At 56.5% G+C, this 16,132-nt stretch overlaps 9 protein-coding genes across 9 annotated transcripts; 5 read left to right on the top strand and 4 right to left on the bottom strand.

Annotated features, from left to right (window-relative positions):
- Nucleotides 1–124: 124 nt before the first annotated feature.
- Nucleotides 125–2,518, top strand: L969DRAFT_94839 (uncharacterized protein; the record flags this gene model as incomplete). The annotated part of the gene is made up of 7 exons (XM_014711761.1): nucleotides 125–194; nucleotides 253–362; nucleotides 489–656; nucleotides 714–784; nucleotides 840–899; nucleotides 954–1,117; nucleotides 1,167–2,518. The coding sequence occupies 7 exons, from the start codon at nucleotides 125–127 to the stop codon at nucleotides 2,516–2,518; spliced, it is 1,995 nt and encodes a 664-aa protein (XP_014567247.1).
- Nucleotides 2,519–2,705: 187 nt separating this feature from the next.
- Nucleotides 2,706–3,794, bottom strand: L969DRAFT_94840 (uncharacterized protein; the record flags this gene model as incomplete). The annotated part of the gene is made up of 4 exons (XM_014711762.1): nucleotides 2,706–3,406; nucleotides 3,463–3,567; nucleotides 3,623–3,710; nucleotides 3,765–3,794. 4 exons carry the CDS (start codon nucleotides 3,792–3,794, stop codon nucleotides 2,706–2,708), a joined length of 924 nt encoding a protein of 307 aa, XP_014567248.1.
- A 127-nt stretch (nucleotides 3,795–3,921) lies between these two features.
- On the top strand, nucleotides 3,922–5,068 carry L969DRAFT_50016 (uncharacterized protein; the record flags this gene model as incomplete). Its single annotated transcript, XM_014711763.1, has 6 exons — nucleotides 3,922–4,143; nucleotides 4,206–4,290; nucleotides 4,339–4,411; nucleotides 4,467–4,623; nucleotides 4,675–4,908; nucleotides 4,964–5,068. The coding sequence occupies 6 exons, from the start codon at nucleotides 3,922–3,924 to the stop codon at nucleotides 5,066–5,068; spliced, it is 876 nt and encodes a 291-aa protein (XP_014567249.1).
- A 56-nt stretch (nucleotides 5,069–5,124) lies between these two features.
- Nucleotides 5,125–7,507, bottom strand: L969DRAFT_50175 (uncharacterized protein; the record flags this gene model as incomplete). The annotated part of the gene is made up of 4 exons (XM_014711764.1): nucleotides 5,125–6,090; nucleotides 6,141–7,127; nucleotides 7,184–7,297; nucleotides 7,349–7,507. Coding segments are annotated over 4 exons (2,226 nt in total), but the record flags the coding sequence as incomplete, so codon positions are not given.
- A 104-nt stretch (nucleotides 7,508–7,611) lies between these two features.
- Nucleotides 7,612–8,670, top strand: L969DRAFT_87852 (uncharacterized protein). Its single transcript, XM_014711765.1, has 2 exons — nucleotides 7,612–8,239; nucleotides 8,293–8,670. Exons 1-2 carry the CDS (start codon nucleotides 7,861–7,863, stop codon nucleotides 8,553–8,555), a joined length of 642 nt encoding a protein of 213 aa, XP_014567251.1. The 5' UTR covers nucleotides 7,612–7,860; the 3' UTR covers nucleotides 8,556–8,670.
- A 1,009-nt stretch (nucleotides 8,671–9,679) lies between these two features.
- Nucleotides 9,680–10,594, bottom strand: L969DRAFT_87854 (uncharacterized protein). Its single transcript, XM_014711766.1, is given in 4 exon segments — nucleotides 9,680–10,100; nucleotides 10,361–10,384; nucleotides 10,420–10,424; nucleotides 10,441–10,594. The coding sequence occupies 3 exon segments, from the start codon at nucleotides 10,420–10,422 to the stop codon at nucleotides 9,807–9,809; spliced, it is 321 nt and encodes a 106-aa protein (XP_014567252.1). The 5' UTR covers nucleotides 10,423–10,424; nucleotides 10,441–10,594; the 3' UTR covers nucleotides 9,680–9,806.
- A 43-nt stretch (nucleotides 10,595–10,637) lies between these two features.
- On the top strand, nucleotides 10,638–11,723 carry L969DRAFT_94843 (uncharacterized protein; the record flags this gene model as incomplete). The annotated part of the gene is made up of 7 exons (XM_014711767.1): nucleotides 10,638–10,696; nucleotides 10,929–11,007; nucleotides 11,067–11,094; nucleotides 11,276–11,397; nucleotides 11,456–11,481; nucleotides 11,532–11,592; nucleotides 11,646–11,723. The coding sequence occupies 7 exons, from the start codon at nucleotides 10,638–10,640 to the stop codon at nucleotides 11,721–11,723; spliced, it is 453 nt and encodes a 150-aa protein (XP_014567253.1).
- L969DRAFT_87855 (uncharacterized protein) lies at nucleotides 11,644–13,947 on the top strand. Its single transcript, XM_014711768.1, has 9 exons — nucleotides 11,644–12,276; nucleotides 12,325–12,378; nucleotides 12,433–12,582; nucleotides 12,632–12,741; nucleotides 12,795–12,878; nucleotides 12,927–13,005; nucleotides 13,055–13,115; nucleotides 13,161–13,209; nucleotides 13,267–13,947. The coding sequence occupies exons 1-9, from the start codon at nucleotides 11,993–11,995 to the stop codon at nucleotides 13,827–13,829; spliced, it is 1,434 nt and encodes a 477-aa protein (XP_014567254.1). The 5' UTR covers nucleotides 11,644–11,992; the 3' UTR covers nucleotides 13,830–13,947.
- L969DRAFT_62784 (uncharacterized protein) lies at nucleotides 13,911–15,986 on the bottom strand. The gene is made up of 14 exons (XM_014711769.1): nucleotides 15,941–15,986; nucleotides 15,825–15,886; nucleotides 15,715–15,763; nucleotides 15,619–15,664; nucleotides 15,470–15,568; nucleotides 15,329–15,416; nucleotides 15,154–15,271; nucleotides 15,080–15,095; nucleotides 14,918–15,032; nucleotides 14,709–14,867; nucleotides 14,468–14,659; nucleotides 14,352–14,411; nucleotides 14,163–14,299; nucleotides 13,911–14,113 (listed from the first exon to the last, which is right to left on the bottom strand). Exons 1-14 carry the CDS (start codon nucleotides 15,941–15,943, stop codon nucleotides 14,004–14,006), a joined length of 1,254 nt encoding a protein of 417 aa, XP_014567255.1. The 5' UTR covers nucleotides 15,944–15,986; the 3' UTR covers nucleotides 13,911–14,003.
- Between the last annotated feature and the right edge of the window lie 146 nt (nucleotides 15,987–16,132).

The following is a 16,132-nucleotide window of genomic DNA, read 5'->3' on the forward strand; positions in this document are numbered from 1 at the left end:
GATCACCTTGGCTGTCAATCGTGGCTCATGGCTAGCAATAACACGCAGATAGCCTGACCTGGTCTCCGATCAGCAAAAGACTTGACGATCAAGTCACTGGCCACGCTCCATCCCGCCAGAGATCATGGTCTCCATGCTTCGATCTACAAGCGCTGTCAGGCCAGTACTCGCCTCAACATCTCGCCAGCTAGCGGGTCAGTCAAATGATAGCTTCAATCAGCACTGCGACGATGCTGACACGAGCATTTGCAGTCAGCAGAAATGTACCTGCCGTCGCATGTGCCGGCCATCGTGCCTTTTCGAGCAGCTCTAGGCGAGCGCAGGTCATCGCCAACTCTCCCTTGAGGGCAAAGGAAGCACCCGTAAGTTCAGAGAAGCCATCGTCAGCTTGTCATAGGATGAGGTGGCGATCGCGTCGCCTCGATCCCAATGGCGATGGCGTGACTTTCCCCAGAAGGCGTTTGGCTGACCTCGATGCATGCCCACAGTCCCTCATGTCTGGCAAGTATCCTGTCATTGACCACGAATACGATGCCGTCGTTGTCGGCGCCGGTGGTGCAGGCCTGCGCGCGGCATTCGGTCTCGCTGAGGCCGGCCTCAATACTGCCGCCATCACGAAGCTCTTCCCGACCCGATCGCACACCGTTGCTGCTCAGGTATGCATACATGTTGTCGCCAATTGATGCGCCTGCTGATACGCCGGCCAATGACAGGGCGGCATCAACGCAGCGCTCGGCAACATGACAGAGGATGACTGGCGATGGCACATGTATGACACCGTCAAGTCAGTGCCGTGCTACAAGCTGCGACCGATTGATTGATGAAGTCTTCGCATGCAGAGGATCCGATTGGCTCGGTGATCAGGACGCGATCCATTACATGTGCCGCGAGGCGCCTCAGTACGTTCAATCTGCCATACGCCCTGACCGTCGCTCATTATCTTCCGTACGCAGGGCCGTCCTCGAGCTCGAGCACTTCGGTCTACCTTTTTCCCGCACAAAGGAGGGCAAGATCTACCAGCGTGCTTTCGGTGGCCAATCACTCAAATACGGCAAAGGCGGCCAAGCCTACCGATGTGCTGCTGCGGCGGATCGTACCGGTCATGCTATGCTGCACAGTACGTCCTTTGTCCCAGCTGTGTTGAAGAAAGCTGACATTCAGCTTAGCTCTATACGGCCAATCACTCAGACACAATACCAACTTCTTCATCGAGTTTTTCGCGCTCGATTTGATAATGGAAGATGGAGAATGCGTCGGCGTCATGGCCTATAATCAGGAGGACGGCACACTGCACCGCTTCAGATCTCACAAGACCGTTCTCGCGACTGGCGGTTACGGGCGCGCTTATTTCTCTTGCACGTCAGCACATACTTGCTCAGGCGATGGAGGTGCCATGGTCGCTCGCGCCGGCCTGCCGCTACAGGATCTGGAGTTCGTGCAGTTCCACCCGACTGGTATCTACGGCGCAGGCTGCTTGATCACCGAAGGTTCTCGCGGTGAAGGTGGTTATCTGCTCAACTCGGAGGGCGAGCGCTTCATGGAGCGATACGCCCCCACTGCAAAGGATCTCGCTTCGCGGGACGTTGTGTCTCGCTCGATGACGATCGAGATCAGAGAGGGACGAGGCGTCGGACCTGACAAGGACCACGCTTTCCTTCAGCTATCGCACTTGCCACCCGAGGTTCTCCACGAGCGTCTGCCCGGTATCTCAGAGACAGCTGCCATCTTTGCTGGTGTCGATGTCACCAAGGAGCCCATCCCAGTCCTGCCGACCGTGCACTACAACATGGGCGGCATCCCAACCAAGTACACCGGCGAGGTTTTGACAGTCGGCGCCGACGGCAAGGATAAGGTTGTGCCAGGCTTGTACGCTGCTGGTGAAGCAGCTTGCGTGTCAGTGCACGGAGCCAATCGATTGGGCGCTAACAGCCTGCTTGATATTGTCGTCTTCGGACGAGCGTGCGCGAACCACATCAAGGAGAATCTCGAGCCGGGTAAACCACACAAGAAGATCTCTGCCGACGCTGGCATGAAGTCGATCGAAGACTTTGACGCTCTCCGATCATCCACCGGCGCGAAACACACGTCTGAGATCCGATTGAACATGCAGAAAACGATGCAGAGCGACGCCGCTGTTTTCAGGACACAGGAATCGCTCGATGAGGGTGTCAAGAAGATGCACAACGTCGTTGATAGCTTCAAGGATGTCGGCATCAAGGATCGCAGCACGATCTGGAACACCGATCTCGTCGAGACGCTCGAGCTTCGCAACCTGCTCACGAGCGCTTATCAGACTGTGACTTCTGCCGCAGCACGTAAGGAGTCTCGTGGTGCGCACGCGCGGGAGGACTATCCGGACCGGGACGACAAGGACTGGATGAAGCACACGCTTTCGACGCACAAGTGGGACCCGCTGACGGGCGAGAACAAGGTAGAGATCGGCTACCGTGCGGTTCAGTCGCAGACTCTGGACGAGAAGGAGTGCGCCTCCGTTGCGCCCTTCACGCGTTCTTACTAGGTCGGCGAGTTCGGCTCGCTAGCTAGAAGCACTTGTACAATCATTGCAGGAAGTAAAACCTCCCATAGCAGGTCGACGAAGTGAGAGTGAATCTGACAGCGCTCTGCATAATGTCGATGCCCAGACTGGCTTTACAACAGACGTCAAGTGAATGAGCATAGAGACCACAACGTTCTCGCTCGAGAGATCAGACACGAGCTTCTGATTCCCGTCCGGCGTTGAGAACGACGGTAGAGCTCGAGTCATTGCTCGATGTACTCCGTCTTGGTAGGTCATCATAGAGATGGCGACTCTGTTGCTGATGATCAAGCTCTTGCTCTTCCTCTTGACCGAATCTATCCTTCTTATCTGCCGTCTGACCGTCAAAACCTGCTTGGTCATAGATCGGCAGACCGTCCGGATTCGTCTGAGGGGCAGAATAGCCCGTGTACGGCGGCGCAGTGTTGGCAGTCCAGGGTGTGCCTGGCTGGAAAGGCGCGTCCTGGGGCGCGTAGGCGTTGAGCTGGTAGCGATCGGACGGAAGCTTTGTGCCTGCCTGTAGCTCGTGATAGTAGCCTGCTGCGGTAGATGCCCAGAGCAGAGAGAGCAGGACGGTGACGATGAGCCAGCCGATGTCGAAGTAGGTCCCGCTTGACCAGGAGGAGTTGCAGGCGTCGGTGAGCTGGGCATCGGTCAAGAGGACGCCATCGTCATCTTGCGCCCCCTGGTTCTCGAGGACGCACTGAGCGATGATGTCGCTCTTTGCAACAAAATGAACGACGATGCGTACGAGACCGATGGTGAGTGTCAGGGCGGCGGCGACGGTAGAGGCGATGAAGTAGAGGCGTGCGAACTTGGCCCGCTGCAGTACGGCGGCATGTAGGCCGAGCATTTCGATGAGAGCGACGACTGCAAGCATGCGCTGGTCATAAATCTCGCCATGCAGGGAAGAGAGCACGACCGACGGAGGAGGAGGACGCCGAGAATGATGTCGAACGTCTTGAGCCGGGTGGTCTCGCCGGTATCATTGGTGTCTCTGAGCCAGCGTGCGCCTGATATCGCTCCGTAGACTGACACAGTCGTTCTCGGGATCAGCTTGGCAGCTTGTGAGCTCAGCAGGCTCACGTAGACCGATGATGCACTGCAAAATGATGACGGGTCGCAGGGTGCGCCCGTAGACTCTCTGGACGACGCTAGCGTATGCTGGTGGTCGCTGAAGCCTCTCCAGTGAGCATGAGACTGCAGAATGAGGCTCAACCCTGCTTGCCTGATCGCTGCCCGGCCTGCGCAGAGGCATCCTCGACGTCGTCGTTTGGCTGTGCCGCTCCGCGACCGCGACACGTGTGGCCGTCCTGGCAGCGGCGCCGCTGTCAGCCTAGCCTGTCTCATCCGCCACGTCGATAACCTGTCAGAGTCGAATAACGATGAGCTGGCGAGGACTGGCTCGGCTAGCGATAGCTTCGACGAGCAGACTGCCCTCTTCTTCGTCATCATCGGCTCCAGCCGTAGCAACTTGCTCTCCTCCGCGACGCCCGCTTGATCGTCTGCCATCCGGCTTACCAGGTCCATGTCAGAGTCGGTCTTACGCTACACCTGCGTCCAATCATCTAGCAGCCCTAGCACCAGTCAAAGGCGCCACGAAGAATGTGAGCGAACACGATCGGGTCTCTTGGTGCAAAGCTGATCACAGATGGCTTGACGTCTTTAGCGAAAACGAGTAGGCAGAGGTCCTGGATCTGGTCGAGGCAAGACGGCCACAAAGGGCCACAAGGGGCAAAACGCGAGGGGCGGAGGTCAGTCGCCATCTTGGTAGCGTCTGCTGAGCTCATGCCGGATGCCAGTGCCTCGACGGGGCTTCACCGGCGGTCAGACGCCGCTCAGCAGGACTGTGCCCAAAAGAGGCTTCACACCCCCGTACGGATCTGCACTGTCCTACGCGATGTAGCAGGTCCTGATGCTCGAGAGGCAGTACCTCTGAGCCCAACACAGTCCTGCCACTCAATCGACTGCACCAGTGGATCCTCACAGGTCGCATCGATCCCACGCGACCCATCACCATGCGCGAATTGCTCGAGTCTGGCTGTGTTCACAAAGTCGAGCAAGGTGGCGTCAAACTGCTCAGTGATGTCAGTGCCCAATGTAGGTCACATACCTCGCTTGACTGATCGGTCATTCAGGCTGTCGGTGATCCTGGTCACTCCGTACCTCTGCCGCCCATCGAGATATACGTCTCCAGAGCGTCAAAGACCGCTATAAAGCGTGTCGAAGATGCAGGTGGCAAGATCCAAGCTGTCTACCACAACAGACTCGGCCTACGTGCTCTCCTCAAACCCCACCGCTTCGAGGCAAAAGGTCTCGCTTTGCCGAGGCAGGCTCTGCCGACGACGAAGAAAGATCTCGACTACTATACAGTCAGTCCCCCGGAACGGACCGAGCGTCGTCAGCTGATGTGTCTGAGTCGTACAGGACCCGGCCAAGCGTGGCTACCTCGCTGGCAAATCCATACAAGGCTACGAACGGCCCGCCCCCTCGATTCGACCGTTCGCATACGCAGGCACCGCATCGGCATGAGACCCAAGATGCATTGGTGTTGGTACGCAGCGTGATTATAAGTGTATAAAGGTGAACTAGTCTACATCTTCGATCGATCTCGCTCGCCGCCGCAGTCGTGCCATCTGAGTGCTTGCAGCGCCCTCTGTGACCGTCACCGTTGCAACGCCAGGGTCGGCCGAGGCAGTCGCGACGGTGCCGGGGTCGGCTTCAGCGGTCGATGTAAGCGGCGTGAGTGTGATGCCCGGCAGTGGATTGGAAGCTGTTTCGCCGGACGCGTCTGTGACGACTTGGGCAGGATCAGCAGTCGTCGCCGTGACAGCCCGGTTTTGGTTGTTACTACTATTGTTGTCGTTCGACCCACGAATCTTGAGCACATAGATGACGACGACGACGATGACGACAAGGATGATAGCTGCGAATATGCCGGCGCAGCATTTCCGCTTGCTGCGCGCCCCTTTCGCAGACACTTTGCCTTTGACGAGCTCCTGCTGGGCGGTCTCGACTTCCTTGCTCGCGAATTCGGCTTGCTGCTCAATCTGAACGATCTGTACGTCTTGCTGTTCGATCAGCGTTGCCATATCGTTGAAAAGCTGTGCGAGTTCGGTGAGCGTCTTCTCGATACGCTGGATATCCTGATGCCTCTGCTCGACTGCCGCGGCAGCACTGCGGACGGCACCGACGCGGTTCGTATTGCGGAAGGCCTGAGCGAAGATCTGCTGTCCTTCGCCGCCTTCAAAGGCATCTCGCACCGCAGCCTGGACTTCTTGATCCGATAGATCTGGGTTGACGGTCTTGTATTGACGCGCCAGCCTGTTCTTGCTCTGCTGACGATGGACAAGCTCGACTTGCTGGTACCGTTGAACTGTCTGTATAAACTTGTCCTTGATTCGAGCAGTCTGAGTGCGCCGAGTGTCAATGTCGTTCTGAGCGACATTGACCGGACGGGCATTGCGTGCTTCTAGAATCTTGATCTTGGCCGATGTTTTTGCGTTGAGCGCGCGGATTTGGATCTGTGTCCTGTCCACATCGCGTGTGACAGCCTGACTCCGTATTGTCAGCAAGAGCAGGAAGCCCAGAAAAGCCGTCATACCTCGCTTTGTGCATCAAGGCCCGTCGAATCAAGCTGACGCGCATGCAAATTCTCGACCTGATCAACCAGCTCGGCGAGGGTCTGATTCATGCCATCAATTTCTGTGAGCTCGTTGAAGAAAGTCTCCATCGAGCCATAGGCTGCCTCTAGTGCTCGAGCCTCCAGCGGGCTCATCTTGACGATCTGCAGCGGCTTCGTTTCTGGTCCCTGTGCCCTGGCTGAGCCGTTGTAGGGCAGACTGGGCGCATCAGGCAGAGTTGCGGTTGATTTGTTGCCACTGGCAAGAGTGTACGAATCTGCCGAGCCAGACGCATAGCTCATCGCTTCAGAACGCATCGAGGATTGCCTTTGCGCCCCTCGATACGCAGATTGTGGCGCAAGCAAGCCTCGTTCGGGCTGCCTCGCCGTCTCTGGCATTACGTTCTCTGGTGCGCGACGCGATTGCTTTTGCGAGTTCGACCTTGCTGAATACCCTTGGGCTGGTCGGCCACGCGCGTCCTCTGCGTTTTCGGAGTCATCCGTAGCGCCGGTGTCGTAGCGCTCATAGGATGGCCGCCCGCGTTCGGCTTGTCGAGATCGCTCCTCTGACCGATACCGTTCATCTTGCCGCCTCGAATTTGAGCTCACTGGCTGCATGCCACGAGCATAAGTGCTCTCATTGCCACGTGGATGTTGACGATACAGGTCTTCTTCATCATCCTGACGCGCCCGTGCGTAGTCTGCTGGCTGAGGCGCGAGGGAGGCGATACGGGAAGGCCTCGAGAAGTTGCCGGAGGCCTGATAACTGCCCGACTCTCTACGATTGTGCGTTGGCCTCCTCGGCGATGGTTCCTCGTAGTAGCTCTCGCGCCTGTAGTGAGCCTCCTCGGCCGGCTGTCGGCTCCTGGAGGAGGCCTGTCGCGTCTGAGCAGGATAAGATCGCTCGCCGTAGTCATATTCGTCCTGGTAATCGCGACTGAATTGGTTTGCCGGTCCATTCTGGGCAGCCTGAAGATACGCGAGTCAGCTTGGTAGACGAAGTGCGTCGCTCCATGATGACTCACGCGAATGGCTGCGAGTCTATCTCTCGCCATGTTCTGCTTCACCCAGCCTGGGTTGGCGGGCCGCTTTTGATCCGCAGACCGTGTGCTGCTGTCGGGAACGTCTAGTTTGCGGGTCTACTGGCGCAGCTTCGAGGTATGATGCTGCCTCTCCCGGCCTGTGCGCACTCCTCGGCCGGCGAGAGGTGTGAGAAGTACGCAGGCGTCGAGCCCGTGCGCCTCCGTCGTGAGAGGTTCCAAGCTCGCCAGTCTTAATCGAGCGTCACAGACGGAGCGGTAGGCAATCTCTTGTCGACCAGCGACGCCCAACGTTCGTTCGGTCTGTCCTTGGCAAGGCAAGGCCGCGGCTCGTCAGTAGAATTTATTGTTTTAAGGTTTTCATTGGACGCGATGTCACGTCACGTTATCTTTCGCCGCCACCCTGCCTGACAGCGCTTGGGCCGCTTCTCGGCGAAAGTCACGCCTCTTCCTCGTCAAGCCACGATACTCGTTAGCGTGTGCGCATGTGAATCATTCCCTTCGCGGCAGAGGCTCCCGATGGGGCTTAGCAAATCCCATAAGGCCTGCGTCAAGCACCGCATTCCATCCTCTCAGCTTCTCTCCAGCCAGCTACTACCAGCCAAGCAAATCATCGGTGCAGGTCACCTAGTCACGCACATTACAAGACACACTTTGACAGTATGAAGTTCGTCACCTCCACATTTGTCACGCTCGCACTCGCCTCAGTTGCGCTCGGCCACGGTGCACTGGTTGCAGTCCAGGGAGAGAACGGCGTCACGGGCAAAGGCATAGGCATTGTTGACTCTACACCGCGTGATGGCACACGGCGCGATCCCTTCCAAGCCGATACGAGTATCATTCGAGACCGTGAGATAACCGCAGGCACGGCAGGCGTTTGTGGCAGAACCTTAGCGGGTGGCAACAACGCGAACCCGGAGCTCACGCAAGTCCGGGCCATGATCGATGGCGGTCAGATGCCTACCATGTTCAAGGATGGCACGGTCAAAATGACTTTACATCAGATCAACGGCGATGGTGGTGGCCCCTACACATGTCAAAGTATGTCTTTGGGCCCTTGCTGGCTGATTGTCGCTGACGCACATGCCTCTCAGTGTCGGTCGACATGGGTGCTACATTCACAGACATGGAAGTCGTCACTAACATCCCTGGCGAAAACTCTCGTTCTCGCGCCAAGGCCACCGACTTCCCACTCGTCGCTCGTGCTACCACTTTGCCAGACGGCCCGGCGATGGTCCGGTGTCGAAATGCCGCTCGTGCTGGTCCTTTCGGTGGCTGTGTCATGGTTGCGCCTCCGGCCGCAGCTGCGCCCGCAAAGCGATCACTCAATGCCTCGGTCGAGGAGGATGAGTATTGAAGAGACTTGCCACGGATGTATCAGTTGACATTACACTCACTCGCATTCACATTGGCTCGGTCTTGGCGTCACTTACTATGCATTGCATCAAAGGCCCGTCCTCGCGGAACAATGTTCACAATGGCTGCTCGAAGAATGACCTAGTCTCTGCGAACGTATTTGAAGCCATCGACGTATACTTTGATCCTGCCAGGATTGAATCGAAGAAGAAGCTGGCCTGGACGCAACCTTTGCATCTTTGAATGGCGAGGAAGAAGTGAGCTCCTCAGAAGGGACTGTCGAGCGAAAATGAGGATCAGTCTCTCCGTCTATGCAGCTGGCATCCGGCATTGCAATCGAGTAGCTCAAAAGGACGGGCGGCGAGGCCCGAGCAGGCTCAGGCGGAGCTGATCAGTCGTTGGCATGATCAGTATTATTCACGACGAGGCGATGCTAGACGCAATGATGCCCTTCAAAGCGCAAACGTCATCGAGCACAGTGTTGCTCAGCTCGCTGAGCACAGTGCGAGCTATCTGCTTGCGACCTCCAGCAAGAGGCGGCCGTACGCTCCGAAAACAGCGTCGGATCTTGCGTACAAATCTTAGGCTGATCTTTCTTGCCGAGTGGAACATTGAGTATGGCCATACCATGCTCCTGCATCGTTCAGGACGTTCAAGCGTTGCTGAGTGGTGTCGGCCATGAAGCTGACTGCGAGATGAGCCACTTAAGCTGCGTAGCATGCAGGCCCCATGCATGGCCGGCTACGAGGATGAGCCGTGAAGACGATGTGAAAGGGATAGTATGCGAGAAATACAGTCGTTCGCAGGATGACTCAGCAGTCAACAGCCACGCTGCGAGGCGGCTCAAGTCACAAGCTGTCGCTCGCGTGCAAGCCGATGATTGATGATCATCGGCTAACGATCTTTGATGAAGGCATGGCCAATTCTGCCCAGAAGGACGCCAGTCTGACATGCTCTGCTTGCGAGATGACCTCTCTGGCTTGTGACAGGTGGCTCGTGACTCGCCGACGTTGCAAGGTCAGACGGACGCGACGATGTCAAAGAGCAGCTTCAAACGCTCAGCGCTCAGCTGGCGAGCTCCTGGATCATGACCAGCAGACCGCACAGAGACAAAGAACATGCAATTCCGGAAGAGCGTTGAAGCTCTGGCTAAGCTCACAGTCCTTGCCGATCTACGCTTGTCGTTCTTGCGTGATCTCTTCTCTTTGTTCGTCAGTGTTGAACTTGGGTCGGACCGGGCTGTCAGACGAGCTTAGTAGGTCTCGTAGGCAGCCTCGGCCTTCTTCTTGGCGTCATACTTGAGCTTCTCGCGGTCGTAAGCGTCCAGGCCCTTTGTCTCAACGAGGCCATCGACAGCAGCAGCGGCGAGAGCGGCAAGGGCGGCGACTGCCTTTTCGTGCTTGATCGGCTCNCCCTTTGCGGCTTGGTGCTTCTCGTAGCTACGTGTAGCTTCGTAGGCAGCCGCGGCAGCGATACCTTCGTGGGTCAGGCTCGCCTTGTGCTCGTGGAACTTATCACCGTACACCTTGGAGTGTGCCTGAGCTTCCTGTCGAGATGGCGTCAGGTCAGCGACTGCGCAAGTGCGCTGAATATAGAGCCGGCGAGGCTTGCTGAGGCACCCAGAGAGATAGAAGAAAGTCTTGCTGCTCACGGCAGGCGGCAGCCGCGGGGCCCGACGAGGGACCAAACGAGTGAACGAGAGCCATTGGTCGGCTTGAGCATGCTGGACAGACGAAACAGCACGGTGAGGCCAAGAACGAAGACAAGGAGAGATCAGGGTAGAATGACAGCCGTGAAAAGACTTGCATCAGAGTCGGACGAGAAGAATCCCTGCCAAACACGTGTCAGCGATCGATTTGACGCTTCATGAGAGCAGCGTACCATTATTAGAAGAGTGCTTGCTGGAAGAGATGAGAGACGCTCTGCTGTGCTTGTCTGAGTCGTTGGCTGTCGAATGAAGCGGTCAAGTGACCCCAACGAACCTCGTTCGGGTTGAGCACGCCACAGGGGCAAAGCGGTGCCTGAAGCATAGCAACGGAGCCATCCTCGAGACGCGCGCGCACAGGGGGTTTCCCTTTGCAGAATGAAGAGGAGAACCAAGGACAGATCGGATCCGCGCGGGAAGCAAGATCGAACACAGTTGTGGATTTGATGATGGCAGAGGCCAAGGGCTCCTTCGACGATTGCAAGCACAGCGCAGCAGATGCAAAGTTCAGCCGAAGTCAAGATGAAGAGGAGACATGTTCGAGGAAGGGCTTGCGGTTTGATTGGACCAAGCGATTGCAATGTCCGCGTGATTTATGATGCTACTGTGTGAGCGTTGTGGCGTAGCGGGGCCGGTGGCCCGCAGCGCCCAGCGCGCGGCTATTAATAGGACGATACTAGGCGCGCAGTCGTCGGCACCGCGGTCCACTCGACGTATCGACTTCAACAAGAGAACAGAAGCTACAATGGTGCTGCTGTCTGTCGCGAGCTCCGCTGGAGTATGCTGACGAGTCACGATGTCTTGCAGGGATTCTTCAGCCACGACAGCGATGAGCGTAGGTGACCCCCTTTCATTCCCTCCCTCGAGCCCCCAAAGATACATTCCTGCGCTGCCGCATCGCCCGTCGAGTCATACGGCACAGGCGAGGGGCGAGACACGCGATCCACCACCTGATTGTAGCGCTTGGCCCATATGAGCTTCACAGATCCGCTACTGACTGGTACAAACGTGCGCAGAGCGCGCTCACCAAGAGGTTTACCAAGGCGGCGAGCAGCACAAGTCGAAGTTCTCGCACGAGCTGCTCGCTTCGGCCGTCAGCTTTGCAGCTGTTCACGAATACGAGGAACGCCAGAAGAAGGTCAATCCAGTCTGGCCTGCCTGTATGTCAAGCGAGCGCTGATCGCTTACCTTTGTAGGAGGGCAAGCCCGTCAAGCACGAATTGTCCGGACCTTTCTCGTCCACATGACGTATAGTCTGACACAGACGAACAGTGCTAAGGAGATGATTGGCGGTATCGTTGGCGCCGAGACTGACAAGCTTTTCGAGACCAAGGTAAGCCCTTATGCGACCAAGCTGCAATGTCTGCTTGACGCGTCTCCCTGCAGGGCCTCAACGAGTTTGACCGTGAGAAAGTCAAGTATGAGGCACGCAACCGTGCTGAGCGTCAGTACGACAACTACTGAGCGGTCACTCTTTGCTTCCGTCACATAAACGACAATAAAAGCCTAGCGAGCTACAAAAGGGCGACAGACAACGAAAGCACAAGTAACACACTCTCATGAAAGCTCTCCACATTCGATGCATATTCATGCACTTTCATGCTGTTCACGCAGACATTAGACATAACTTTTGACGCGTTGATGCTCGTTGATATGCCGAAGCGCGCGCGGCAACTCCGATCGTCCTTGACCTGCCGTGCGCTAGACTGCTCCTGCCGCCTCAACAGCACGCGATGGCGGCAATGGAGCTACTCCATGCGGCCTTGTCAGCTTCGACTCCGACATCGCTAGTGGACTCGCCCGAGCTCACATCTTCAAGCTCCGGGTCAGAGGAGGATCGCGCATCGGAATGTGAAGAGCCCAACGATCATCGTCGGCAAGCTCGGCAGTCTTCTTCGAGCAACACAGCACCCATCTGGTGGGCCAACTGTATCCTCTTCTGGGGCCTGCATCTCTTTGCGCTCGTCGGCATCCTTGTACTCTCGCCAGTATGGGAGCTCAAGCTCAAGACGGCCATGTGAGCTCGTCCGGCTGTCCCGTGCCTCCTACTCAAGACCACGAACAGGTTGTGCTTCTTCTCGTGGCAGCTTGCGATCTACGGCATCACCATGGGCTATCAGTCAGTCTGGATCCAAAGAAGACATGCTACAGGCTAAACAATGAACCTCTGCAGCCGTCTGTGGTCTCACAAGGCATACGAAGCTCGTCTGCCTTTGCGAATCGTGCTAGCCGGCATGGGATGTCTCGGCTTCCAAGGCAGCATCCGCTGGTGGGTTTTGCGTCATCGTCTACATCACCGCTGGACGGACAGCGATGACGACCCGTACGTGCTCGAACATCTCGAAAGACGCCCGGCTGAGCTGCCTGCGCAGATACGACGCGCAAAAGGGCCTCTTCTTCAGTCACATGGGATGGATCTTTCGCAAGCCGAGCTATCCTAAGATGCCGCTCATTGAGCGCCGCGACCTCGACTCAGATCCTGGTATGCCCCTACCCGATCCTGCGCGGCTCGACTCATGCCTGGCTTTCTTCAAGTCGTACGATTCCAGCACAAATACTACTTGCCACTGACCCTGTTCTTCGGTCTCGCCCTTCCGACACTACTCGGCGCGTCTTGGGGTAAGCTCGTTGGCTCGACTACCCGGCAGGGCTGAGATGATCTCACAGGCGATGCGATGGGTGGCTACATATACGGCGGCGTCCTAGCACGCATCATGATCTGGCATACCACCTTTCTCATCAACAGGTCCGTCTTATCTCCCATGTTGCCCGCTTAGCTCAAAGTGGCCTTGCAGTTTTGCGCATTACATTGGTGAGCAGAATTATTCTGAGGAGGTCACTGCGAGAACGACGCTGGTAAGGTATCGCAGATCGCAGAGGTCCCGCTGATGTGCTATTCAGATTCTTGCTATACTAACTGCTGGCGAGGGCAATCATGATTATCACCATGGTAGGAGCTGTCAATTTTGCGTTCTGTTTGACGCTGAAGGCTAAGTGCGCTGTACAGCCTTTCCTAAAGATTTTCGGAACGGACCCGGCATTGCTGACTACGATCCTACCAAGTGGGTGATCTGGATGTTACATCGCTTTACCTCTCTGGTGCCTGTCATCTACGCCACGCCAGAGCATGAGATCCTCGAAGCGCGCGCTCACGTCTTGCATTCCAAAGCATCGCGATTGCAAGATCTCAGCAGTGATTCAGAAGCGCCAAATTCGCGCATACCGAGTGACGACAGCCTGCCAATCTGGCGAGTCGACGAAGTCACCGAGCACGTCAGGCTTCTCACCGCCGACAAGATGGCCAGAGGTTCGCTGAAGAGACCGCTCGTCATTATCGTCGATAGCTATGCGCTCGACGTTGCGTCATATGCCTCGCTGCATCCCGGAGGCTTCGCAGTCCTGCGATCACATGCCATCAAAGGTCGCGATCTGGAATTGCCTGGCGACAGGGGTCGCTATATGGATGCAAGCAAAGCCTTCCATGGCGGTCTGAACGATCATCAATGGAGCGCACGCGAAAAGGCAAAGACGTTTCGAATCGCGAGAGTAGTCGGAGAAGCACGGGCATAGTCACTCATATTGCACATTACCCAAGGAGACGTCCCTTGTAGCACGCACGTTGCTCTCATGACCGGCAGCATATTAGATTGTGTCAAACTGCATTGTATTTCTACAGTCTGCTTCCGCTCCTGAGACAGTGCGGCGGTTAGCTAGCGAGACTAGCTGGCTAGACCGCAACAGACCTTACTTTGAGGAGAGTGCCGCGACTCCCGGCAGATCTTTACCCTCGAGCAGCTCGAGACTCGCGCCACCGCCTGTGGAGACGTGAGCAAGCTTGTCCTCGGCATCGTATTCTGCACAGAGCGATCAGACGTGTCCTGTGAGAGCGCACGCTGTACTGACTAGCAACGACCGTCGCAGTATCGCCGCCCCCAATGATGACAGTTGCGCCGTTCTTTTGCGCTTCGATACAAGCATCCAATGTCGCTCTGGAGCCGCCGGCGAAGTTGTCAAACTCAAAAACGCCTGCTGGACCGTTCCTGCGACGCTGCGTCATTCTCTGCGTGACATTCGAGCCGAGAGAAAACTTGCCAGAGGATGGTCTTGCTCTCGAGAATCGTCGTTTTGAACAGCTCGCGTGACTTCTCACCCCTGCCGACAGCTTGCGCGATCAGATGCTATAGCATGGGAGGCAGAGTAGAGCTTACGCATCGAGACCCATCCAACCATCTGGAATGCCTTCCTGGTCTGTCGCTTTGCCAACCTTGGCGTCCTTCTTGAAATCATCCGCAGTGATGTAGTCCACGGGAAAGACGAGCTTGACGTTGTTCTTCTTTGCCTTCTCGACGAGTGCCTTGACCTTTTGCGATCCATCCTCGTCAAAGAGTGATTTGCCGATGCTGAACACACGGTTCAGCCGGAACTTTTGAGGATCAGGCAAAGCCTTGCCTCACGCCGTCGAGTGTCTTCTTGAAAGTGAAAGCCATGCCGCCGCAGATGATGAGCGAATTGACCTTGTCGAGCAAGTTCTCGATGAGCTGAATCTTATCGGACACCTTTGCACCGCCTAAAATGGCCAGGAAGGGTCTGTCTGGCTTCTCTAGCGCTCTGGACGATGCTGTGTCAGCTTTGAAGAGCGAAGGCAAGTTGTTACTGACTTTGCGAAAAATTCAAGCTCCTTCTTGACGAGGAAGCCGGATGCGCGTTGGGGCAGCTCGACGCCTACCATGGACGAATGGGCACGGTGAGCTGTGCCGAAAGCATCGTTGACATCTGCGCAGTGTCAGCACGCTTAGCGGCTAGTCCTGAGCTGTACTGACAGACATCCGCAAGAGCCTGATGAGGTCGAGCGGAGATGTTAGCTGATGCGCTGTGCCAGGCGATGAAGACTCACAGTGAGAGACTTGCGGAATTCCTTGACCTTTTCGGGATCAGCTTTTGTCTTCTTGCCGTCCTTGTCTTTGGATGAGCCTTCTTCCTCGATGTGAAAGCGCAAATTTTCAAGTAAGATGCTGCAGTTGTAATTGGTCAGCGCGAACAGGCTACGAACAAATGCGGGCGACGCTAACATTTCGCCGCCTTGGGCGGACGCGCATTCCTGTTCGACCTTGTCGCCAACGCAGTCGTCGAGAAACTTGACATGCTTGCCGTCGAGAACTGCATGGCTAGTTGAGCATCGTCAATTATACGCGAGCCTTGCTTTCACTTACGCTTGCTGAGCTCGTCTGCGACAGGCTTGAGCGAGTACTTTGACTGTACCTTGCCGTCCGGACGGCCGAGATGTGACATCAATATGACCGCCTTTGCCTCTGCATGTACAAGTCAGCGGTCTGCAAGCCTGATGACGCTGCCGGCTCGCCCTTCTGGATGGCATACTTGATGGTGGGCAAAGCAGCGACGATTCGCTGCAAAGTTGGATGAGATTGAGCCCGAATTGGCGAGCGCAGGGACGTACTGCGTTGTTGGTGATCTTGCCGTCACCGAAAGGGACGTTGAAGTCGACTCTGAAGGGGCGTGCAAGGTTGAGGAAACAGGCAAGCAGCTCAGGCAAAGAGAAGAGCCCACCTGATGAGGACTCGCTTGCCCTTGAGATCAACGTCGCTGATCGAGAGCTTGTTCGAGAGCGACTGTGTACCTGATCATGTCAGCCAGTTCGTGGCTAAGCTTGAGCAGCGACTCGCCATGTTTGACCGCTTGAGCTGATCCGCCAATCTCGCGCAATCTCTTTATCGCGAGCGTGTCGGGCTCCTCATGGCCTGCATGACTTCCACTTCCTGACTCATACCTGCCGACCCAGCTCTTCCACAACACCGCTACATGCAGTCCATCCTCCTCTGACTGGGTAGCTTCATCACGCAGCAAGGTCTCTTCCG

Source organism: Mixia osmundae (genome assembly GCF_000708205.1).
Source record: "Mixia osmundae IAM 14324 unplaced genomic scaffold scaffold_6, whole genome shotgun sequence".
NCBI classification, from domain to species: Eukaryota; Fungi; Basidiomycota; class Mixiomycetes; order Mixiales; family Mixiaceae; genus Mixia; species Mixia osmundae.